At 40.7% G+C, this 25,298-nt stretch overlaps 1 protein-coding gene across 1 annotated transcript in view; it reads left to right on the forward strand.

Moving 5' to 3' along the window:
* The window catches only part of UTP18 (UTP18 small subunit processome component), a 36,585-nt gene that overhangs the window by 565 nt on the left and 10,722 nt on the right, over nt 1-25,298 (forward strand). The window contains exons 2-10 of the mRNA XM_033183544.1: nt 2,252-2,364; nt 5,788-5,886; nt 8,087-8,154; nt 12,823-12,911; nt 15,283-15,408; nt 16,543-16,717; nt 19,367-19,467; nt 19,744-19,834; nt 24,902-25,025. Of these exons, the coding sequence (XP_033039435.1) occupies nt 2,252-2,364; nt 5,788-5,886; nt 8,087-8,154; nt 12,823-12,911; nt 15,283-15,408; nt 16,543-16,717; nt 19,367-19,467; nt 19,744-19,834; nt 24,902-25,025 (986 nt within the window). The remainder of the gene's footprint in view (nt 1-2,251; nt 2,365-5,787; nt 5,887-8,086; nt 8,155-12,822; nt 12,912-15,282; nt 15,409-16,542; nt 16,718-19,366; nt 19,468-19,743; nt 19,835-24,901; nt 25,026-25,298) is intronic.

The raw sequence follows: 25,298 nt of genomic DNA on the forward strand, positions 1-25,298 counted from the left end.
CCTGAGAACGCGGGCGCCGAGGGTCGCAGCTGCGGGTCCCTCGCCTCCTTGCTCCAGACTGAAAGTGTCTGGAGGGTGGGGACCGCGCCTTTCTCCGCCCCCGGAGGCGCCGCCGCTCGGGTATCTGCTTTGCAAACTGTGGTCGTGAGCATCTTTCGCTGCTGCTCGGCTCTGCTAGCCTCTCCCCAAACTGAATGTGGTCTTTTGATCACCTGCCTTAATTCTTTGTGATCCAGGAATTCCATTTCGTTTATGGAATCAATTTGTGGGCACGGGCCTGGGCATCTGCGTTGTGACTATCTCCCCATGTGACTGTGAGACCCACAATGTTTTGAGAATGATCGTGAATTTCGTTCATTTAGCAAATATTGGTGAACCTGTTGGTTGCCAGATACCCTTTCTGGCAATGGCAAACCCTGCGTGAATCATCATACTTTTTGCACACATTTTGCTATCCGTTTAATTCTATACCAGGCTTTTCTTGAGAGAGTCCCAGACATTGTTCTAGGCACTGGAGGAGACACAGCAATGGACAAAACTGACAAAAATCCCTGCATCTTGGAGCTTGTATGCTAGTGGCAAAGACAAGATAGATGAGATAAACCAGTAAACTTCATGTTTGTTGGTGACAAGTGCTGAAGAGGAAAAAGGACATACGGTAAAGGGAGAAGATGAGCGTGTCTAGAGAAGGCCTGTGAAATTTTAGATGGGGGGTAGAGGAAAGCTCACCGAAAATTACCCAGTCTATGTTTATTACACAAATGCTGACCCATCTAATGTCAGCTGCTTACCAGAGCCTCCTTCGGGTGCTTGTGGGAGAAGTGGTAGCAATCTATTTGGGAAGTACAGAACTGCTACTGGAAAGATGCTGAACTTTGTGACAGTTTTGTCGTCTGGAAAAGGAACAGTGTACTGAGGTGGGAGCCGTTGGGTTTGAAGGCTATTAGACTGGTAGTAGAGCAAGTAGAAACCACTTGGACATTTCTGTCCTGTGGTTTTGGGAAGCTCAAACTCACTTCAAGGGGTATTCTATGGTTTAGGTTTAGGTTTTTTTTTTTTTCTTTTTTTTGAGACGGAGTCTCACCCTGTTGCCCAGGCTGGAGTGCAGTGGCGCCATCTCGGCTCACTGCAACCTCTGCCTCCCAGGTTCGAGCAATTCTCCTGCCTCCCAAGTAGCTGGGATTACAGGTGTGTGCCACCACGCCTGGCTAATTTTTTTTTTTTTTTTGGTATCTTTAGTAGAGACAGGGTTTCACCATGTTGGCCAGGCTGGTCTCAAATTCATGACCTCATGATCTGCCCGCCTCGGCCTCACAAAGTGCTGGGATTACAAGCGTGAGCCACTGCGCCTGGCCTAGATTTAGATTTAATAGTATAAACTTTATGGTATACATTTATAATTTTAGAACTTAGGTTTAATGGTATACATATATTTATTTACTTATTTAGAGATACGGTCTCACCCTGTTACCCAGATTGGAGTGCAGCAGCACCTATTAGTCTTCCAGCTCCCTTTTGCTAATAGTAACTGGTTGCTCTTCCTATTGGTCACAGATAAGTTACACCTGCACAATTCTCCGAGCACTTTAAGCTCAGAAGGCAGCTTCATCCTCCTAGGCTCAAGTGATCCTCCTGCCTCCACCTCCCAGGTAGCTAGCTGAGGTCACAGGTGCACACCACCACACCAAGCTAATTTTAAAAATTTTTTGTAGAGATGAGGTCGCCCTGTGTTGCCCAGGCTGGACTCGAACTCCTGGGTCCAAGCAGTCCTCCCACCTTGACCTCCCAAAAGTGTTGGGATTACAGGCATGAGGCACTGCACTCTGCTGGTATAAAGTTTCTTAAGGAGGTAGGGGTCAAAAACAGATTAGGAAAATGAAGATATCTTTGACTCTAGTTTGCCTCCAGTCCTGTAATTTCTGTAGTTCTGACATTTCTCCTCCTCATTTCATCTGCAGACTCACCTTTTGTTCTTGTCTTACTTGGTGTTTTCCTTTCTGCGTGTAGAGTGTTGACTTTTTCTCCTTGGCTGTTCCATCTTGTCTCACCTGTCCAGCTGGTGGTGCCATTTCTCTGGTTTCTCCATTTTCTGCCTCTGCCTCCAGCATTTGCAGTGGTAGCATTCTGTCCCATTTTTTCATCGGCGAGTGGTAGAGAAAACATTCTGTGAACCATTTGGCTCTAAGGCCTATGTGTCTGCAGTCATGGGATAGGAAAATGTCAGTGCTTGAGGGTGTTTTGTCTGCTGTAGGTTCAAGGACATGAAGACTCGGGTGACTCAGAAGTGGAGAATGAAGCAAAAGGTAATTTTCCACCTCAAAAGAAGCCAGTTTGGGTGGATGAAGATGATGAAGATGAGGAAATGTAAGTTGCCTAACTTTTCTTCTGAACCCCTCTGGACACTTAAAAAAGTTATTTTGCAGATTTTAAAATCATTCTTTTTACCAATTTGTGATTAAGTGAAGGTTTGAAAAATACTTGAAAATATAGAAAAGATCTTCCATGGTTCCTAATCCCACCACCGAGGGAGAACTGCTGTTAGCATGTTGTCATACTTCTGTCTCAGTCTCCTTTTTGCTGTATACAATAGCTAAGAGAATACAGTGTTTGAAGTCAGGTCTCAATTTGCCTCCTCATTTGGCCAGTTTCTAATTGACCATGGACAGTTTGGAACCTACATTTTTTCCTTTGTGAAATGGGCACAGTGATAGTAACTACATCAGAAGTTTGTTGGGATTAAACGAAATAGTACATGTAGAACTTCTAGCACAATGCCTGAAACTGAGTAAAGGCTAAAAAGAAGGTAGCTCACACCATAGGAACTGTCATAGATGAGAATGTACTGTATACTTGATATAACATTTTGACTTTTTTTACATAAAGTTTCTACATAAAGTTGTTTGTAAGCATTTCTCCCTACTTAAAAAAAAATAGACATTTAAAAATGGCTCTGTTGTAGTCCATTATGTGAATTAACCATAATTTACATGGCTGTTGTTGAGTAGATTTTCTTTTTACCTTTTTTTTAAAAATTGCTTTTTTTGAGACTTTTTTGAGTCTTGCTGTTTCACCTAGGCTGGAGTGCAGTGGTGCAATCCTGGCTCACTGCAACCTCTGCCTGCCAGATTCAAGTGATTCTCCTGCCTCAGCCTCCCGAGTAGCTGGGACTACAGGTGTGTGCCACCATGCCTGGCTAATTTTTGTATTTTTAGTAGAGACGGAGTTTTGGTGTGTTGGCCAGGCTGGTCTTGAGCTCCTGACCTTGGGTATACACCTGTCTCTGCCTCCCAAAGTGCTGGGATTACAGGCATGAACTGCTGTGCCCAGCCTTACTTTTCCCTTTAATGCAGATTATCTCAGTATTAATGTTTATCACCTCTTTATGAATAAACCTTTCTTTATTTTCTAATTTGTTGCCTTGAGAAAGATTCTTTGAGGTAGAATTACTTGATCAAAGAGCACAGTTATTTTTAAGGCTCTTGTTAAGTACTGCCAGATTGCATGCTATGAAGTTCTGCCAGTTTGCGTTGCCATTGAAAGGTGTCAGTTTCAGTCCATTTCTTTTTTTTTTTTTGAGATGGAGTCTTGCTCTGTTACCCAGGCTGGAGTGCAGTGGCGCGATCTCGGCACACTGCAAGCTCTGCCTCCCGAGTTCATGCCATTCTCCTGCCTCGCCTCCCCAGTAGCTGGGACTACAGGCACCCGCCACCACACCCGGCTAATTTTTTATATTTTTAGTAGAGACGGGGTTTCACCGTGTTAGCCAGGATGGTCTTGATCTCCTGACCTCGTGATCCGCCCACCTTGGCCTCCCAAAGTGCTGGGATTACAAGCGTGAGCCACTGCGCCCGGCCTCAGTCCATTCTTAGATGCAATGGTTTATTTGTTTTTTTTCAGACTTTGTCAGTTTGGTTGTGGATAATATCTCTACCTAATTTGTTTTGGGAAAACGTTTCTATGTTTAGTCATTGTCATTTCTTTTCTTTTTTTTTTTTTGAAACTCTAATCCTTTCATCCAGGCTGGAGTTAAGTGGCATGATCTTGGCTCACTGCAACCTCCACCTCACAGGTTCAAGTGATTCTCCTGCTTCAGCCTCCCAGGTAGCTGGGACGACAGGAACATGCCACCATGCTCAGCTAATTTTTGTATTTTTAGTAGAGACAGGGTTTTACCATGTTGGCCTCGCTGGTCTTGAACTGTTGACCTCAAGTGACCTGCTTGCCTCGGCCTTCTAAAGTGCTGGGGTTACAAACATGAGCCACCATGCCTGGCCTCATTTCTTATAAATATTCTTTATTATGTCTTTGTCTGTTGGATACTTTTTTGAATAATCTTGGTATATTAGTTCCTGACGTATTGAGAATTTCAAACCTTTATATGTTAGATTTATTGTAGGTTTTCCACAGCTTTCTGTGCATAGAAGTTTTAAATTTTTATGTAGTCAAATCTGTGAATCTTTTCCTTCATTATTATTATTATTATTATTTTTTTTTTTGAGATGGAGTTTCACTATGTCGCCCAGGCTGGAGTGTAGTGGCGCAATCTCGGCTCACTGCAAGCTCCGCCTCCCGGGTTCCCGCCATTCTCCCGCCTCAGCCTCCGAGTAGCTGGGACTACAGGCGCCCGCCACCTCGCCCGGCTAGTTTTTTGTATTTTTAGTAGAGACGGGGTTTCACCGTGTTAGCCAGGAGGGTCTCGATCTCCTGACCTCGTGATCCACCCGCCTCGGCCTCCCAAAGTGCTGGGATTACAGGCTTGAGCCACCGCACCCAGCCTCCTTCATTATTTTTAACTGCTGTTTTTAATAGTAAGTCATTCTTTATCAGAGAGAGACAAATGTTTGCCTGTATTTTTACTTCATAGTATTTCAAGGTTTGCTCTTTTTTTTTTTTTTTTTTTTTTGGGAGACTGAGTTGCGCTCTTCTTACCTGGGCTAGAGTACAGTGGCATGATCTTGGCTCGCTGCAACCTCTGCTTCCCAGGTTCAGGTGATTCACCTGCCTCAGCCTCCCAAGTCCAGGCTCTTGCCACCACGCTGGACTAATTTTGTATTTTTAGTAGAGACGGGGTTCCACCATGTTGGCCGGGCTGGTCTGGAGCTCCCAGCCTTCAGTGATCCACCCATTTCTGACTCCGAAAGTGCTGGGATTGCAGGCATGAGCCAGTATGCCCGGCTTTTTTTTTTTTTTGAGACAGTCTCACTCTTTTGCCCAGGCTGGAGTGCAGTGGCACAATCTGGGTTCATTTCAACCTCTGCCTCCTGGGTTCAAGTGGTTCTTCTGCCTCGGCCTCCTGAGTAGCTGGGATTACAGGTGTGTGCCACCACGTCCAGCTGATTTCTGTATTTTTAGTAGAGGTGGGGTTTCACCATGTTGGCCAGGATGGTTTCGATCTCTTGACTTTGTGATCTGCCGGCCTCAGCCTCCCAAAGTGCTGGGATTACAGGAGTGAGCCACCACGCCGGGCCTAAGGTTTGCTCTTTATATATTTAACTCTTTGATTTACCTGGGATTTATTTTGGATAATTTCATAAACTTTGTGTAGATAAGTCATGATGAATTTTCTCAAATACTAGCTCTCCAAAGTGTAAACCAGATGATCTGAAATATTGGAGACTACTTTTTTGTTTTAGGAAGAACAGAGAAGATGCATTTGAAATGTTCACATCTTAAAAACCTTGACTTACATCGTTTCATTAAACATTTTTCTCCAGGTGCTAAAAGCAGCAGCTACTTATATTAACTCTTTAAAAGTTATTTAAAAATAATGCTGTTCTGGTTTTGTAGGGTTGACATGATGAACAATCGATTTCGGAAAGATATGATGAAAAATGCTAGTGAAAGTAAACTTTCGAAAGACAACCTTAAAAAGAGACTTAAAGAAGAGTAAGTGTCTTTTTTCGTATGATTTACCAAGAGGTGTGTATAACCAATGCCCAGTCATTAACTGTAACTGCTTGTGTAGTTTTCCATTTTGAAACAGGATTGCTATTGCAGGCAGTGACTGAATTTCTGTAGTTTTAGGGGAGAGGGGACAAAGCACAAACACAAAGAAAATTTGGAAAAAAATTATAATCTTACCATTCAAATATAATCAGTGATGATATTGCTTACTTGCTTGTTTATTTGCATGTGGTTAATCATAATTTTATAATATGAACATTTTCAAAAATTTAAATGGCTGCCACCTGGGTTCAATGGTTTTCAACATTTTGTCATATTTGCTGTGTGTGTTTGGGGGATGTGTGTGCTTTCCCGGTGTATTTAAGAGTAAGGTACAGATAATGAGACACTTAACCTATAAATTTGTCAGTGTGCATCTCCTAAGATTAAAGATGTTTTCCTTCATATTCACAATACCATTGTCATGCCTAAGAAAATTAATAGTTTATGGCTAGTCCATGTTAGTTTCTCCAATTGTTGTAAGGTGCATACATTTTATTTGGATTTTACGTCCCTTAAATTTATTTATTTATTTTGAGGTAGGGTCTCACTCTGTCCCCAGGCTGAAATGGAGTGGTGCTGTCACGGCTCATTGTAACCTCTACCTCCTGGGCTCCCCGTAGCTGGGACTACAGGCATTTACCACCTTAATTTTCAAAATTTTTTTTGTAGAAATGGGGTTGCACTGCGTTTCTCAGGCTGGTCTTGAGCTCCTGGGCTCAAGAAATCCTCCCACCTCAGCCTCCTGAGTAGCTGGGTCTACAGGTGCATGCCACCATGCCCAGCTAATTTTTGTATTTTTTTGTAGAGATGAGGTTTTTTGCCATGTTGTCCAGGCTGGCCTTGAACTGGGCTCAAGCAATCTGCCCTTCTCGGCCTCCCAAAGTGCTGGGAATACAGACGTGTACCACTGTGCTCAGCCATTACCTATCTTTTAAGTGTTCAGATCTATTGTAGAATATCCCACATTCTGAAATTTTAAGATTCCTTTTTTTTATTGAGGTGAAATTCACTAACAGTGTTAGCCATTTTAAAGTGTAAATTTGGTGGCATTTAGTATATTTAGAATGTTGTGCCACCACCTCTTCGGTCTAGTTCTAAAACATTTCTTTTGGTTTTTTTTTCATTCTAAAACATTTTTATCACCTCGAAAGAAAACTCTCCATTAATTTGTCACTTCGCATTTCCTCTTCCCTCGATCTGATTATTTTTTCTTTGTGTTGTTTAACTTGTTCTGTCATCTGTAATTCCTCTTAAGTTGGGCTTAAAGTCTTGGTTAGAATTCAATGACATATTTTGGTGAGGAGTATCTTAAGATGATGTGTACCGTACACTGCCCCTCAAAGTCCAATTGTATCAGTCTCTTTCAAATCTGATTTTTTTCTCAGCTTTGTGCCAGGGTTTTATAAACGCTGTTAGGGGAAATTTTGTGGTGGTGATGGGGTTCATCTTGCGTATTTCCCTTCTCTGAGGGATCATAGTCCTATGCTGTCATCCAGTTTCCGAAAAAAGTTGTTTCATGTGTTTTGTCCAGGTTTCTAGTTGTTTATGGCTAGTGGGCTTAACTTAGTGAGCTAGTCTGTACTTCTGCATCAAAAATTAAAACAACTCTTTGCCCCCTTCCAGGTACCAGTTCTTAAGAACACAGCTATCATGCTTCTATTAAAGCTTACTTTTGCCAGAGTGAAATACTTCTATTTTATTCAGATAATATATAATGAAGTTTTGTATATTCTTACCAATCTGGTCAGTTTCTTTCAGATGTGTTCTAGTGTGTAGTCTATGTACTGTGGCATAAACCACAAAGAGACTTCTTTACATAGTCTTGATATCCAGGGTGTGTTGATATGAACAGATAAGACATGATATGAACATGTAACTAGATGAAAATAATTAACAAAAAATATGTATCCAGGGCTAGTTTAAGTGGGCAGAGGTTCATGGAAGTTTCCAATATAGGCAGATTGGGACTGTTCTGTGTGAGTAAAGATAATAACTTCTGTTCTTTAAAAATAGTTAACTTATTTGAAAGAGAGTCCATACATATTCTCAAGGGTGATCCAACCTATATGCTTTAAATGTGTCAAGCTTTATGGACATGTAGTGGTTGCCATAAATTTACCTTTCAGATATTTTTGCTTAGATTCCAACATGCCATGGGAGGAGTACCTGCCTGGGCAGAGACTACTAAGCGGAAAACATCTTCAGATGGTGAGCGTTGATATCTCTGTCTAACTTAGTACATAAGTCCCCGTTCCTGTTTGTTATTATTTGAGCTTTCTTATGAGGCTCATTAAAATCTGGTATTTCTTGCCTGGCTTGGTAGCTCACGCCTGTAACCCCAGTGCTTTGGGAGCCCAAGGTGGTTGGATTGCTTGAGTCCAGGAGTTCAAGACCAGACCGGGTGACATGGCGAAATCCCACCTCTACAAAAAATTAAAAAATTAGCCAGGTGTGGTGGTGTGTTCCTGTAGTCCCAGCTACTTGGGAGGCTGAGGTGGGAGGATTGCTTGAGCCAGGGAAGACTAGGTGCAGTAACCTGTGATAGTGCCACTGTACTCCAACCTCAGTGACAGAGTGAGACCCTGTCTCAAAAAACAAAAACCAAAAAACAAAATCTGTTTTTTGACTGTAGGTTTTAAATTTAACTTGTACCATGGTTATTTTCTGCTTTTTCTGTTTTGGGAGTTTAGCTATTATAAATATGGATGGCTTAGCTAAAATATGGTTTGTGTGCTTGGAGTTACACATTTTCGACTTGGAATTAACCTTTGAAATCCTGAGAGTCCAGAGTATATCCTCTCACATCATGTAGGAGCTCCTTCCTTAGCATCCTTGATGTCCATTGAGCTTCAGTTTATGACCACCACCTCTGTCCCCTTTCTCCCTACCCTGTTAGTCCTCATGGTATGTAAATACAGGGAGCCCATACAAAGAGCCAGTGTTTTATGTAATTCTATTAGAAAAGACAGTCTGTTATTAAGTAGAAATTGACCGTCTTTGCTTCTAGCCATTTGCTTTTAGAGGTTGAAGGAATCTTAGTGATGTGGCCTGACTTTATCCACTGCAGTAATCTTTTCTACATTATCCTCTGCTTAAATGTATCTAATAATGTACTGTGTGTGTGTGTGTGTGTGTGTGTGTGTGTCTCAGTGTCTCAGAATCTCACTCTGTCACCCAGGGCTGGAGTGCAGTGGGGCAATCTCAGCTCACTACAGCCTCTGCCTCCCGGGTTCCAGTGATTGTTTTGTCTCAGCCACCTGAGTAGCTGGGGTTACGGGTGTGCGCCATTACACCTGGCTAATTTTTGTATTTTTAGTAGAATCGGGGTTTCACTGTGTTGGCCAGGCTGGTCTTAAACTCTTGACCTTCCCAAGTGTTGTGATTACAGGCATGAGCCACTGTGCTTGGCCTAAATACTGTACTTTTTACTAAACTGTTTCTTCCCCTTCTTCCCTTTTCTTGAAGAACTGTTAGACAGTTTTTCCTATCTTGAAATTTATTTCCCAACAACTCTCTACTCCTACGGTTTGAAACATACAGATTATCTTCTTTTTCTCTTATTTGGGAAGCCTCTTTCCATGTTTGTTTTTTAATATGTTAAGTATCCCTTGTGATTTTGACCATTTTTTTGTTGGCATACTTCTAGACCCTAGATCACCAGTTTGTCCTCCTGGATGAAACAAATTTATTGTCCATTTCAGAGTGCTGCATTTATAGAACCCCACAACATTTTAGAGTCCTGTAATTTTAGATATGGTTATGCTAGCTGTTGAAACAAAATCCCTCAGATCCCAGTGGCATAATCCAATTGAAGTTGATTTTTTCAGCACATAAAATTGGGGTGGTAGGAAGGTGATGGTTTACTTTAGGGACCCAAGTTTATAGAAGTTCTGTCATCTTCAGGTTGGTTCTTCCATAGTTGCCTGAAATGTTGACATCCACTTGGCTTAGAGGAGGAGAAAGAGGGGATTTTTAATTGGCTTTTCCTGGAAATGGTACAGGATACCCTTTTTTTTTTTTTTTTTTTTGAGACAGAGTCTACAGCTCTGTCGCTAGTAGAGACGGGGTTTCACCATGTTAGCCAGGATGGTCTCAATCTCCTGACCTCGTGATCCGCCCGTCTTGGCCTCCCAAAGTGCTAGGATTACAGGCTTGAGCCACTGCGCCCGGCTGGTACAGGATACTTTTGCCTACATTTTGTTGGCTGGAACTCAGTCATAAGGCCACACTAACTGAGAGGATCCTAGAAAGTGTAGTTTGGCTTTGTACACAGGAGAAAAAGGAAGTGGATTAAGTCAGCAGTCAGTCAGTCTGCTACAGTCTGGGATATGCTTGTCTAATACATTCATTTTGTACATCAGAGAGGTTCAAAGAGATAGTGACTTGAAGGTATTCTTATTGTTGACAGAATAGTGACTAGCACTCAGCTTCACAATTATCTCCAGTGTGTTATTTTTATCTGTACATATTTACTGAGTTTCTTTATAAGAAAATTCTCCCTTTTGAACATAACCACACTTCCAAAAATCAACGGCAATTCATTAATAATATGAATTGTTTTATTGTGTTACTCTTTGTTTATCCCCTCCCCCCATCATTTTAGCTTGCTTTGTATTTTGCTTAGACTTCATAGTACTTTTGAACTGGCTTGATGTCTTCTGTAAGTTTTGGAAATTCTTACCTGTCTTCAAGTATTGTTTCTGTTCCAGTCTTCCTTTCTGGATTATTAGTAATATGTATATTAAATGTTTTCAACCTATTCTGTGTGGCTTGGTTTTTTTTTTTTTTTTTTTTTTTAGAGACAGGGTATCACTCTGTCGCCCAGTCTGGAATGCAGTGATGTGGTCTTGGCTCACTGTAGTCTCGACCTCCTGGGTTAAGCAATCCTCCCACCTCAGCCTCTGGAGTAGCCAGGACTACAGGTGTATGCCACCATACCCAGCTAATTAAAAAAAAATTTTTTTTTGTAGTGACAGGATCTTCTTATGTTGCCCATGTTGGTATTCAGTGTGTTTTTTATCCTTTTTCTTTCTGTACTTCTGTCTGGGTCTATTTTTCTGATTCGTTTTCTAGACCACAAATTCTCTCTACAGCTAATTTGGTAAACTGTTAAAAACATCTATTGGAGGCTTAATTTAATTTTATTTATTATTATTTTTTGAGGCAATCTTGCTCTGTTGTGTAGGCTGGAGTGCAGTGGCGCTACCTTGGCTCACCGCAACCTCTGCCTCTCGAGTTCAAGTGATTCTCCTGCTTCAACCACCCAATTAGCTGGGATTACAGGTGTGCACTACCGTGTCCAGCTAATTTTTGTATTTTTAGTAGACACGAGGTTTCACCGTTTTGGCCTGACTGGTCTCGAACTCCTGACCTCAAGTGATCCACTCGTCTCAGCCTCCCAAAGTACTGGGATTATAGTTATGAGCCACCTTGCCCGGCCTATTGGGGGCTTAATTTTAATTACTGTATTTTTCAGTTGTAGAATTTCTTTTTAAAATATTCTAGATTTCTGGCTCAATTTTGAGTCTTGTCTTTCATTTTTAAGTACGTTAAACATAGTTTTTGTTTTTGTTTTTGTTTTTGTTTTGAGACAAAGTCTTATTCTGTCGCCCAGGCTGGAGTGCAGTGGCACAATCTCAGGTCACTGCAACCTCTGCCTCTCGGGTTCAAGCCATTCTCCTGCTTCAGCCTCCCAAGTAGCTGGGATTACAGACATAAGCCATCATGCCCGGTTAATTTTTGTATTTTTAGTAGAGATGGGGTTTCTCCATGTTGGCCAGGTTGGTCTTGGACTCCTGACCTCAGGTGATCCACTTGCCTCAGCCTCCCAAAGTGCTGGGATTACAGATGTGAGCCACCGCGCCTGGCCTAAACATAGTATTTTTAAGGTTTGTGTCTGATAATTCTGTTGTCTAGATCCCTGTGGGGATTGTCTAGTTTTCCTTTTGGTTTTTAGTGAAGTTATCGTTCCAATTTTAGTATATGTGCTGCCGAAGCGAGCACTAGTGAAGTTATCTTGTCAGTATTTGTCTGGTTATATTTCATTGAGTGATGAACATTTCATAGGAAACATAATGTAGATTAATTAGATCTAGAATGATGGTTTATATGTTTACTTCTAGGTAGGTAGCTTGGCAGGGGACACTAGCAATCCCAGAACGTTTTATTTTAATGAGGAATTGTGAAGCAGAGTTTCAGTTTTTGGAAGATACTCTTATAATTCTTTGATTTCACCTTTAATCCTAGTGGTAGCCCTTTGTGGCCCCAATCCAAAACCTGGTGGCTTACCAGACCCTGTCAAGAAGCTTAGAGCTAGTTTTTCCCTTCCTAGCTTCACAAGTGTTTTTAAGTTTGCTCAGCTCCTTAGCTGTCTCCACTGGAATCATCAGTCATCTCCAGGGGAAAAGCAGCCCTATTAGCTCTTTTTGAAGTTCTGATACATAGATTGCTGACTGATCAGTCAGCTAAAAGTTCTGGTTCTTATTCATGTGAGTTGTTAAGCTAGATCAGTAGGCAACCTATTGCCAATTTTGCTGTGATTATGAGTTGCTCTTTTTAAATGAAATGCTGGCTTTAAACTTTTATTTCACTTTATCTTGTTTTAGTAACCATCTATGTATGTGTTAGTCTTTCATTCTAGAGTTAAACTTTGATTTTAACTATGGATGTTAAGCTTTGTGTCATCTTTTTCTTCCCTTTAAATTTTTTTTTTTTTTTTTTTTCCTGTTTTTGCCAATTGCAGCTTTAAAAAAAGCAATTGAGGTTGGGAGGCTGGAAAGGGAGTTGATGTTGAAAATATATTCATAGAAGTTTGGGGTAGGTAGAGGGGTGGCTCGTTGATTCTAAAGATCAGCCTTCTGGGTTTGTTTGACTTAGATGAAAGTGAAGAGGACGAAGATGATTTGTTGCAAAGGACTGGGAATTTCATATCCACATCAACTTCTCTTCCAAGAGGAATCTTGAAGGTGAGAGTCAGTGAAGTTGGGGGACCCTATCCAACTACTTACCTCTGCAATGTAATCTGCTTCCCAGTAACAGATGTATGGATTCCTATTATCTGTGGGGTTAAATATGTTTGCTGTCATTTTGCCCTGGTAAATACTTATGTTATTTTTGTTTTTGTTTTTGTTTTTCCTTTTGCGAAAATATTCTAGAGGTATTATGTTCCTATTGCTTGAGCTCAGGAGTTTGAAGCTACAGTGAGCTGTGATGGAGAACCACTGTACTTTAGCCCGGGTGAAAGCAAGACCCTGTCTCTGAATAAATAAGTAAATAAATTTTCCAATAATTCTAGGAATCCTATTTGGTTTATCTTCATTTTCATTGGCATCAACCTAGTCCATACTGCTGTCATCTCTTATCTGGCATATTGCAGTAGCTTTGTGACTGGGCTCTCTACTTCCACTTTACCTCTTTTTAAATCATTCTTTGTATGGCAGCCAGAGGGATCTTTTAAAAATAAAACATCAGGTCATGTCACTTTTCATTGCTTTTTGAAAACTTCTAAATTCCTTATCGTATTCTACACTGCCCTTTGCAATCTGGCTTTTGCCTGGATCCTTAGCCTCATCTCAGACCTGTTTCCCATGATTTCCCACTTGAGTCACACAAGCCTTTTTCTGTTTCTTGGACATGCTGCTAGGTCCTTTCTTGCCTGTGAACCTTTGCTCTTGCTCTTTTGTTCTGCCTGTCTTGTCTTCAGGCAGTCCTAATAGCTAGCTCATTCTTACTTTTCTGCTCAGATGGCACCTTAGACAAGACTTTGTCTGAAGTGGTCTACACTATTCACTTTTTAACTCATCACTATCTCTAGCTTGTTCATTGTGGTAACCAACTGCCTACCTAGCACAGTACTTCAGTTATCCATCATATTAGCAGACAGTACTTTAGTTTAATATCTGTCATATTAACGGATCTCTCTATGACATAAGTATCTTTTTTTTGTTTTTGTTTTGGTTTTTTTGAGACGGAGTTTTGCTCAGGCTGGAGTGCAAGGGCGTGATCTCAGCTCACTGTAACCTCTGCCTCCCGGGTTCAAGTGATTCTCCTGCCTCAGCCACCCACGTAGCTGGGATTACAGGCATGCACTACCATGCCTGGCAATTTTTTTTTTGTATTTTTGGTAGAGACAGGGTTTCTCCATGTTAGTCAGGCTGGTCTCGAACTCCCGACCTCAGGTGATCTGCCCACCTCATCCTCCCAAAGTCCTGGGATTACAGGTGTGAGCCACCATGCCTGACAACATAGGTATCTTATTACACGATGGCAGGAGTATTTAAATGGGTCAGGGGAACCTATTAAGATAAATTAGAGTGATTTTGTCTTTCCCACCTTATGAGGACAATTCATTAGGCCTTCACAGGGTGAATTCACCTCCGTTAAAAATGTAGTTACCGCATGGCTGGGTGCAGTGGCTCACGCCTGTAATCCCAGCACTTTGGGAGGCTGAGGAGGGCAGATCACCTGAGGTCGGGAGTTTGGAGACCAGTGTGACCAACATGGAGAAACCTCGTCTCTACTGAAAATACAAAATTAGCTGGGTGTGGTGGCACATGCCTGTAATCCCAGCTGCTTGGGAGGCTGAGGCAGGAGAATTGCTTGAACCCGAGAGGCAGAGGTTGCAGTGAGCCGAGATTGCGCATTTGCACTCCAGCCTGGGCAACAAGAGCGAAACTCAGTCTCAAAAAAAAAGTGTAGTTACCGTAAACATTTAACTTCAGTGACTACAAACAAAACACTTTTGTTTTTAACTAAGTTTTAAAAATTCAAGGGGAAACCTGTAACAACAAAATAAATAACAAAATAGTCCAGGTGATGGATGAGATTACCATTACTTTAAACTTGGAACCGTGTACCCTAAGAGAATAAAGCAAGCAACCTGTGCCAATCGAAGAACTGTGGGGACAACTGTGCAGTGCCTCTTGCAATTGTGCCATGAACGCAAAGATGCCAGGTGCCAAAGTAGAAGTTTTAAGTGAAATTTCCTCAGAAGTGCAAGTCTCTTAACACAAATGGATGTATTTTGGGGAAATGACTACATACTAGTGCTCTAAGAATGAGTAATACATTCAGACTTCTAGATATGGAAAGCACTTTAATGATTTAATCTTTGTATTTGAAAGATGGTAAAAATGGATTCTTGTGTGGTAAAGTGACTTGCTAGTTGGTGCCAGAGCTGTGGTGTTTTTTTTTTTTTTTTTGAGTTGTGGTCCTTTGGTTACCATTCCAGTGCATTTTTTTCCTGCATTATAAACGATAATGTCTTTTCTTTATACTCTAAAGAAAATAATGTTAATTCATTTCAATTGATAAAGCCCCAGCTTTCATTTCCTATAGATGAAGAACTGCCAGCATGCGAATGCTGAACGTCCTACTGTTGCTCGGATCTCGTCTGTGCAGTTCCATCCCGGTGCACAGATTGTGATGGTCGCTGGATTAGATAATGCTGTATCACTCTTTCAGGTGTGCGTCCTTATTTACTTACGTATTTCTAATGCATTATTTTTATTTAAGAACCAGACATTTGCAACCCCAAATGCAAAAATACTGAAAAAAAAATTCATGGCTAAAACGTCATAGCCCAAAGCATAGCTGAGTCTCAACAGAAGTGACAGAGTTCATTTGCTTGGAAATACAAAATAGAACATCCAGTCAGCATACTGCCCTTGCTTCTTGCTCCAAAGTCTGTTGTCACTATTGTCAGTCACAGCTGCTAACCCCTTGCCTGTTCACAGTTTTGGTAGCTCACCATCCCTTGCCCACTCACATTTTTATTGAATGCACCTGTATGACTTCAGTGTCCAAGGAGCCGTAATAATAGGGGATTTGGAATAAAATTTTTCTTCCACCGAATATAAAAGTTCAGCAAAATATTGGTTTAAAATAATAGATTGAAAAGTGATGAATATATTAGTCATGTTAGTGAATATATTATCTCTATAAAAACATGTTTTGTAAATTTTCTGGTGAGTTATTAGAGCAAAGCGATAATATGACCTCGTGACTTTACTGCATCTTCCATGTTTATTCATCTAACATTGATGTACCCTGTTAAGTTTCTTGGATTGCGACAATAAACAACAGACTTGGCCCTTCACTTCAGGATGTCACTCTCTGATGGGGGTATAGATGGTGAACACATGGTCACAAATGTAACCATTCAGTTCTGCAGGTGCTTCACAGTATCTCCTTTTGGATAGGGTTTTCTTTTAGAGAATAACACTTGGTCCAGTTCATGTAGTTTGGATGGGGCTGACTCTATTTCCTTATCTGTGGGTGGACAAACTCAAGAGATTAGTAGGGCAAGGTATGGGGAAGGAGAGTGGAGCTTCTGTGCCTTCTCAGGGCCTGCCACCTCCCCGGCACCTCCATGTGTTTAGCAACCCAGAAGCTCTCTGAACCCCTTCTGTTAAGATTTTTTATGAAGGCCTCTTGACATAGGCATGATTGATTAAATCATTGGCCATGGCTGCTTAAGTCAGCCTTCAGCCCCTTGGGTATGTATTTTTAAATGAATGCTTGTAGTGAAAAGTATATACTACCAGGATACAGGGTCCGTGGAAATAATCAAAAGAACCAATTTGTACTTCTTTATAGGTTGATGGGAAAACAAATCCTAAAATCCAGAGCATCTATTTGGAAAGGTTTCCAATCTTTAAGGCTTGTTTTAGTGCTGATGGGGAAGAAGTTTTAGCCACGAGTAACCACAGCAAGGTTCTTTATGTCTATGACATGCTAGCTGGAAAGTTAATTCCTGTGCATCAAGTGAGAGGTAAGATTTCTTTTGAACACATGCAACCAATCATCCCCCCCTCAGGTGAGTTTATATAACAGTGTTTACAACACTTTTTTCACTCCATGGGATTCTTAAAAATAAGAGTTTCTTTCGGTATAGTATTTGGAAAATGTCTTTGTGCTTTTGAGGTAATGCATTTGAATGAAACCAGTGAACTCTTTTATTGAACACTTATGGAATGATCATAATTTGGAAGAGAAACAATTGCAAATACTTGGCTGTAAAGTTAGCAGTTGATGCAGCAGAAAAAGCATGAGCCATGGAGCTAGAAGACCTGGATTCCATTTCTTTGGACAAACTGTTTCACCTCTCTGATCTTCAGGAAACTTGGATACTCTGTAGTTTTAGTGTTAGTTATAATAAAATTTTAATTTATATTTAGAGGGAATAAAAGAACTGCTTTTGGAGGTACTTCTGTATTTTAAAGAATGAACTACTTAAAAAATAACGCTTTTTTAGGAGGTAAAAATTTATTTGCCCTCTGCCATACCCGTTCTTTTCTTGTATTTCCCTACTCCTTTATACCCCAAAATACGCCGACACCTTCATGCGTCCTTTGGGAACCAAAGCCCTTCTAATGAGGTTGTCTAGCTAATCTCGGGAGGTAGTGTTGACGTATGGCACGGCTTACTGGTGCTTTCCCTATTAAACTGCACATGCGTGTGGCTGGAAAGGACAAGAGTAGCTCTGTACAACCATTTTTCTACTAGTGGCTGAAAGTGGATGGGGCCTACTTTAGAAAACATTTATGATGTTTATAGCATTTCCAGTCTTTTCTTTCCTGTGTTCCTGTGACTTTGATCCTTTCCGAGTAGATCCTTGGTTTACTCTAAGGCAGAGCTTCTCAGAAGTAAATGTGCACATGAATCACATGGGGATCTCATTAAGCTTCAGATTCTGATTCTGTAGGTCCTAGGTGGGTTGATTCTACATTTCTAGTTCTCTCAGGTGATGGTGATACTGTGGTCCATGGACCTCATGTGGTTAAAAAACCTTAAACCATCTTCTCATATTGAAATAGAAAACAATATGTAGTAGTTGTTATTTTTACATGTCGTTTTACTAATCAAAAGTAGTGGATTCTGGCGTCTCCTTGTCTTGCATCCTCTTGGGAGAAAGCACACCATGCGGTGGCTAAGATACAGTTAGTGATCTTTACCATGGATCTGCTAGGTCTGCAGGAGTGTGTGTCTAGTCATCCTTTGGAGACATGGCATTGATCTTTCCTTCCCAGTATTTCTCCTTTTTCTGTTTTCACATTTCCACTGCCTGATACTGTGCTGTTAGGATTAGGTCTATAGGGGTTTCCAGCTGTAGCTTCACGTGGTGCTAGAATGAGCCTCCTGTCTCTGCTTCATCATGAAATGATATTTTCTTTATGTTTGGAACTATTTCAGTATACTTTAGTCAGTACATACGGTTTATTAAGAAATTGTGATTAAAATTACCCTTATTAGGGATAGTGAAGTGCCTTTCATAGTAAGGAGACTGGTCATCAGCAGAAGTAACCCCCGTGCTTGGAAATATGTGTCTGAAATAATACTGGGAAGCATGAGTGCAAGCAAGGGAACTAAGATGTAGTCTTTGGGAGGCAGGACTAGAGTGGGATATCTAGTTTGTAGTAGTGGAAAGTAGCCTTAATCTGCATTTTCCTGAAGTGGAACAAGGGTCCTTAACCAGATTTTTGTAAATCCTTTTTCTCTAATTAGTATTTTAACTTAGTAACTTAAAATTTTAAAAATACAGACATATATTTTTGACTAGGCAATATATTCACATGGTGTAAAAGTCTAATATGGAGAAATGAATGGATAGTGAAAACTCTCTTCTGCTCTGTCTCCCTGGCTACCTACTTTCCTTCTTTGGAGGTAGCCAGTTGTATGCATTCTGATGCATCCTATTAGGTAACTTTTTAAAGAGTAACTTGGCTCTCTAAGCATTTTGATGTCAGGAGGAGTCTCCTGTATAGTCAATATGAACCTTTCAGTCATGGAAAAAGAGACATGTCCTTTTGTAAGTAAGTTGACTGGTTTGTATACCTGGCTCTCGTATGATTTGGTTACATGTGTCACATCCAGGGAAGCTAGTCGATCCTTAAGTAAACTGACATATTGTGAAAAGTTTTGGGTTTTTTTTTTTTTTTTTGATCTCACAAAGTTAAAGATGAGACTCCTCTCCATCATGAGCTGCTTAGTAAGTGGCCAGCAGCTAGTTTGTATATGTTTTTATGTTTTTGGCTGTCTCTAGTGGCAGTGTATTTCCCTTCTGGTAATGAACTTTGTGACAAAGAAGTATAATTTATCCTTTTAGTTAATTAGCAGTATTACTGCATATATTTGGAAAATTAGTTGATTTGTTTACTGTTTGGAGAGCTGAGTCTATGGCCTGCAAGTAAAATGGTGAATGCTAACCAGGACAAAGAAGAGAAGTTTGCTGAGTGCTTTGTAGTGACCTTATGTTTGGGTCAAACTCAGTGATGCCTGGGTTTAGACTTATTCAGGATCTGAGCCAGGGTTTTAATTTGAGCCACTTACATGTTTTAAAAAGTAAGAAACTCATTTGTAAATAGATGATAGTTTTATTGAAAACTGTATTAAAATTTAATTGCCTTATCTCCTATTTTAGGTTTGAAAGAGAAGATAGTGAGGAGCTTTGAAGTCTCCCCAGATGGGTCCTTCTTGCTCATAAATGGCATTGCTGGATATTTGCATTTGCTAGCAATGAAGGTAAAGCATTATTATTGCTACTTGTTCTTCTCCCACAAGGTATTAGTGTAGGGATAGTCTTGAACCTTAACTCAGTGTGTCCTTAAATATACATCTCTAATTAGAGGAGGCACAGGTGGGACTTGGAGAGAAGTTGTTGGTAGTTGGGGTAGACCTCTTGATTACAGGGAAAAATACAGTTGAGTAGGTGCTAGAAAGTAGAGAACTAGGTTTTCTCTACATTATGTGATTCTTCTGTATACTTTCTAACAGTTTGATAAATATTTATTGTTTTAGACCAAAGAACTGATTGGAAGCATGAAAATTAATGGACGGGTTGCAGCATCCACATTCTCTTCAGATAGTAAGAAAGTGTATGCCTCTTCGGGTAAGTCAGTGACATGAAAGAAGCTAAGGATATTTTTACATTTTAAATTTTGGGCCAGGCACGGTGGCTCACACCTGTAATCACACTACTTTGGGAGGCTGAGGTGGGCAGATCACTTGAGGTCAGCGGTTCAAGACCAGCCTGGCCAAGATGGTAAAACTCCATCTTTACTAAAAATGCAAAAAGTAGCCGGGCGTGGTGGCATGGGCCTGTAATCCCAGCTACTTGAGAGGCTGAGGTGGGAGAATCACTTGAACCTGGGAGGCAGAGGTGGCAGTGAGCTGTGATTGGGCCACTGCACTCCAGCCTGAAGGACAGAACAAGACTCCATCTCAATAAATTTTTTTTTTTTAGCCGTCTATCCTGGGCGACAGAGCAAGACTGTCTCAAAACAAAAACAAAAACAAAAACAAAACAAAAAAACAAAAAACAACTAGGGTCGGGTGTGGTAGCTTACTCCTGTAATCCCAGCACTTTGGGAGGCGGAGGCGAGTGGATCATTTGAGGTCAGGAGTTCAAGACCAGCCTGGCCAACATGGTAAGACCCTGTCTCTACCAAAAACACAAAAATTAGCCAGGCATCGCAGCTAGTTGGGAGGCTGAGCCAGAGAATTGCTGGAACCTGGGAGACAGAAGCTGCACTGAGCTGAGTTCACATCTCAAAAAAAAGAAAAAGAAAAAAAAAAAAAATATATATATATATATATATGTATATGAATTTAACGAAAAGCTGTGTTTGGTTTTAAAGTTTCTTTTTAGGTAGAAAATCATTTATTTTTAGAATTCATTTTTGTTGCCATTGCCTTCTCATTAATAATAATGGAGAGCTAACAATTTAACATGCAGTTTTAACATGTTTGGGGAAAGAATGGGAAGATTACGCTTATGTAAAAGATTATTCGGGGTAATCATTCTCCTATGATTTCCTGTGCTATGAACATTAAAATAAAATTTTATATGCCTTTTTTCCCCTGTTCTATCTTTTGTCACTTGGTTTTCAGGAAACCTTCAGAGGGCGCAAAGGAAAAACTTCCACTACAGTTTGGTTTATATTAACATTCTTGAAATGACAAAATCTTAGATACAGAGAATAGATTAGTGGTTGTGAGGGTTTAAGGAGGATTTGAGGGCAGGAGAGAAGTGGAGGTGACTATAAAAGACCAACAGAAGGGGTCCTTGTGGTGATGGGAAGTTTTGTGTCTTGACTGTATCAATGTCACTATCCTGGTTGTAATGTTGTCCTGTAGTTATGCAAAATGTTAACATTGGGGGGAAATGGTAAAGTAAGACTACACTGTATTTTCTGTATTATTCCTTACAGTGTATGTGAATCTACAATTATCTTGAGGCATAATTTTAATTAAGTAGTCCTACCTTCCTTAAAAAGATAAGGCAGACATTATTTAAAAAAAGATGATTCATTTGAAGATTTTCTGACTTTCTTTTTGAAAGTTACTTAAAATCATCAACTCCTGTAACAATACTCTCTTGACTTCAGTAATGTTTTAAATTTTCTTTATTATTGTCCTTTCTGACATTTCTGTAGCTCTTTTAATTAACCTGCACTGTCGTGCTCTTCTACCTTTCTGACCTCCCTAAGTCTTCTTGACTCTTATTCTGTATCCCAAAGGACCGTGGGGGCTATCCCTTGGGAGAGCTACATAATCTTAGTATAGTTAATGCTGTGTTTGGTAGTGGGAGGCTTTCAAGTGGTTCTGCTCTGTGAGTAGTAGTCAGCAATCTCTGTACAGCTTTTTAGCATAATTTTTATTTGCCCTCAGCTAGGAGCATTTGGTAATTTAACATTAATAAAATTAGTAGCATTAATTAAAATTATTTGACTTTTTAAAAAGGATTAATTTTAGCATCAACATTAATTTTTGTTTTGTTTTTATCCTAGAATCAGACTTTCACAAGGTTATTTACATTTGTATGTTTCTTTTTTTTTTTTTTTTTTTTTTTTTTTTTTTTTTTTGAGGCGGAGTCTCGCTCTGTCGCCCGGGCTGGAGTGCAGTGGCCGGATCTCAGCTCACTGCAAGCTCCGCCTCCCGGGTTTACGCCATTCTCCTGCCTCAGCCTCCCGAGTAGCTGGGACTACAGGCGCCCGCCACCTCGCCCGGCTAGTTTTTGTATTTTTAGTAGAGACGGGGTTTCACCGTGTTAGCCAGGATGGTCTTGATCTCCTGACCTCGTGATCCGCCCGTCTCGGCCTCCCAAAGTGCTGGGATTACAGGCTTGAGCCACCGCGCCCGGCCTACATTTGTATGTTTCTAATCAATGAATATAAGGCCAGGAGTAGCTATATTTTCTATATTATACTGGTTTTTGTGACCAGAAAGAAGAGAAAGAAAAGAGAAAGAGGAAGGAAGGAAGGAAGGAAAGAAAGAATTACTTCAGAGTGATATTCCTGATGAAATGACCCTTGGCCCTGGGAGAGAGAGAGAGTCAGGGAGGGAGAAGAGGTGGGGAAGGGAAAAGAGGTGGGGAGGGTTGGTCAGCAGAGGTACTGAAATTTGATACATGAATTGGATGCAGATGTAATGTATTTACACATTTGGTCACGGCTGTCTAATTTATAGTAAGGTCCTAAGAAAGCAGGGAAGGAGAAATCAAAAGTTGAGCCTTGGTAAGTTAGGGGTAATTTTGAAATTTTGATGGTTCTCCTCCTCCCTCTCCCCTTCTTCCTCCTTTTCTTCTTCTTCTTTTTTTTTTTTTGAGACGGAGTCTCACTCTGTTGCCCAGGCTGGAGTGCAGTGGCATGATCTTGGCTCACTGCAACCTCTGCCTCCCAGGTTCTAGCAATTCTCCTGCCTCAACCTCCTGAGTAGCTGGAATTACAGGCGCATACCACCATGCCCAGCTAATTTTTTGTATTTTAGTAGAAACGGGGTTTCCCTGTGTTGCCCAGGCTGGTCTCGAACTCCTGAGCTCAGGCAATCCACCTGTCTCAGCCTCCCAAAGTGTTAGGGTTACAGGCATGAGCCACCACGCCCAGCCACTTCTTTTTTTTGTTTTTGAGACTGAGTCTTGTGTTGCCCAGGTTGTAGTGCAGTGGCACGATCTCAGCTCACTGCAGCCTCTGCCTCCCGGGTTCCAGCGATTCTCCTGCCTCAGCCTCCTGGGTAGCTGGGATTACAGGCACACATCACCACATCCGGCTAATTTTTGTATTTTTAGTAAGACGGGGTTTCACAATGTTGGCCAGGCTGGTCTCGAACTACCGACCTCAGGTGACCCGCCCGCCTTGACCTCCCAAAGTGCTGGGATTCTAGGTGTGAGCCACTGGGTGCAGACCCTTTTCTTATTCTGTATGGAGTAGTTTATGTGATTGGTAACATATTGTTCACATTACATTGTTACATGTAAAGAATATTTTGAGATAAAAAGAGTTGAAGAGTTTACCTTTTTCTGACTTTACAGGTTTTGTCTTTGTTTACTCATGAATTCTTTTTTTTTTTTTTTTTTTTTGAGACAAGGTCTTGCTCTGTCTCCTAGGCTGGAGTGCAGTGATGTGATCTTGGCTCTTTGCATCTTCTGCCTACTGGCTTCAGGCAATTCTCATGTCTCAGCCTCCCCGAGTAGCTGGGATTACAGGCGTGTGCCACCATGCCCAGCTAATTTTTGTATTTTTAGTAGAGATGGTGATTCACCATTTTGGCCAGGTTGGTCTCGAACTCCTGGCCTCAAGTGATCTGCCTGCCTCTGCCTCCCAAAGTGCTGGGATTACAGGCATGAGCCACCGTGCCTGGCCATCTCATGGATTCTTTGCTGCCTTTTTTGCCATAAGTCATCAACTCATGGTCATTTCATACACTTGCTTTCTAGATGTTCTTGCTTTTGATCTCTTCCCATTTTAGTCTATTGAGAGACTAATCTTTAAACACTTTCCTTTATTATAGCATTAATGTACAGGCAAACATATAAGGCAAAGATTTAAAAATTTGATCCTATTCAGTTTTCCCAAATATGTTTTACTGCTACTTCATCTGCACCCTTACTCCAGCCTGGAACATTTTATTTGTTAGGGAGTTGAAACTGAGATTCACTGAATTCTCATTGGGAGAATAAGAGTACATGTGGAAGGGTGAAGTTTAGAGCAATATCCTAAAAGGAAAGATACTGAGGTACTAGAAAAAGGAAGAGGTAAAATAGTGAGGATCCACTTTTGAGATAGATGTATGGTCATTTCAGTCAACTATCTGTGCTTATTCGTAAGCTTGCGTTTAGCATTTTTTATCATTTAAATAACTTGGTAATAGATAAATTGTGTGTGTCTTAATTATAAATTCCTGTGTTCTGGATCAGTTCGTTTTTCACTTCTTCCTCTTCCATCATCATTAACAGTTTGGTATGTAAATCACTGATCTTGCCTATGAGGTACTCTAATACCTGTTGATAGATGTTGGAAGAGCTATGCTAGTGAGTGGTGTTTTGTTTTGCCTCAGATTTTTGCTCCAATAATTTATCTGAGTGGAACTTAGAAGCTTTTTCTAAAAGTTCAACTCAAACCAACAGCTTGTGATTTTTTCCTGTAAACCTAAAGGTATTGTCTATTAATGACTAACTGATGCAGTTTTCTTCTGTATATGTGAATGTATACAAGAAATATTCTTAGGCCGGGCATGGTGGCTCACACCTGTAATCGCAGCACTTTGGGAGGCCAAGGCAGGTGGATCACCTGAGGTCAGGAGTTCGAGACCAGCCTAGCCAACATGGTGAAACCCCGTCTCTACTAAAAATACAAAAATTAGCTGGGCATGGTGACACAAACTGTAATCCCAGCTATTTGGGAGGCTGAGGCAGGAGAATCGTTGAACCCAGAAGAAGGAGGTTGCATTGTGCCAAGATGGTGCAGTTACACTCCACCCTGGGTGACAAGAGCAAAACTGCATCTCAAAAATGGAAAAAAGAAAAAAGAAATATTCTTAGTCCAGTTTTCCAGAACTAGGAGGGTTATAATAGGTCTGTAGTCTCCTGTACTATTAAGAGGGACTGAGAGTGGCCAGTTTACTTGCCTTTCAAGTTTAAAGCAAAATTAACAACTATTTTTTTCACTCTTTTATTCAGGGGATGGAGAAGTTTATGTTTGGGATGTGAACTCAAGGAAGTGCCTTAACAGATTTGTTGATGAAGGCAGTTTATATGGATTAAGCATCGCCACATCTAGGAATGGACAGTATGTTGCTTGTGGGTAAGAGAGATTCTTGTAACCTTAATCACATTGTGCTAATGAGAATATGTTAAGGAATTGAATATACTAGATGGTGTGTGAGTAGTTCTCTTTATAAACTATTCAGTAATTATGAAATTGGTCAACCCAGCTGAGCTTTTTTCATTTTATCATCTTTGTGCAGTGTTGAATAATAATATTACAGTAGTGCCCCCCTTATCTGCAGTTTCACTGTTTGTGTTTTTAGTTACCTGTGTTTAATCACAATCTGAAATCTACGTAAGATATTTTGAG

The sequence above is a fragment of the Trachypithecus francoisi genome, unplaced genomic scaffold, assembly GCF_009764315.1.
Source record: "Trachypithecus francoisi isolate TF-2019V2 unplaced genomic scaffold, Tfra_2.0 Lachesis_group20, whole genome shotgun sequence".
Taxonomy (NCBI): Eukaryota; Metazoa; Chordata; class Mammalia; order Primates; family Cercopithecidae; genus Trachypithecus; species Trachypithecus francoisi.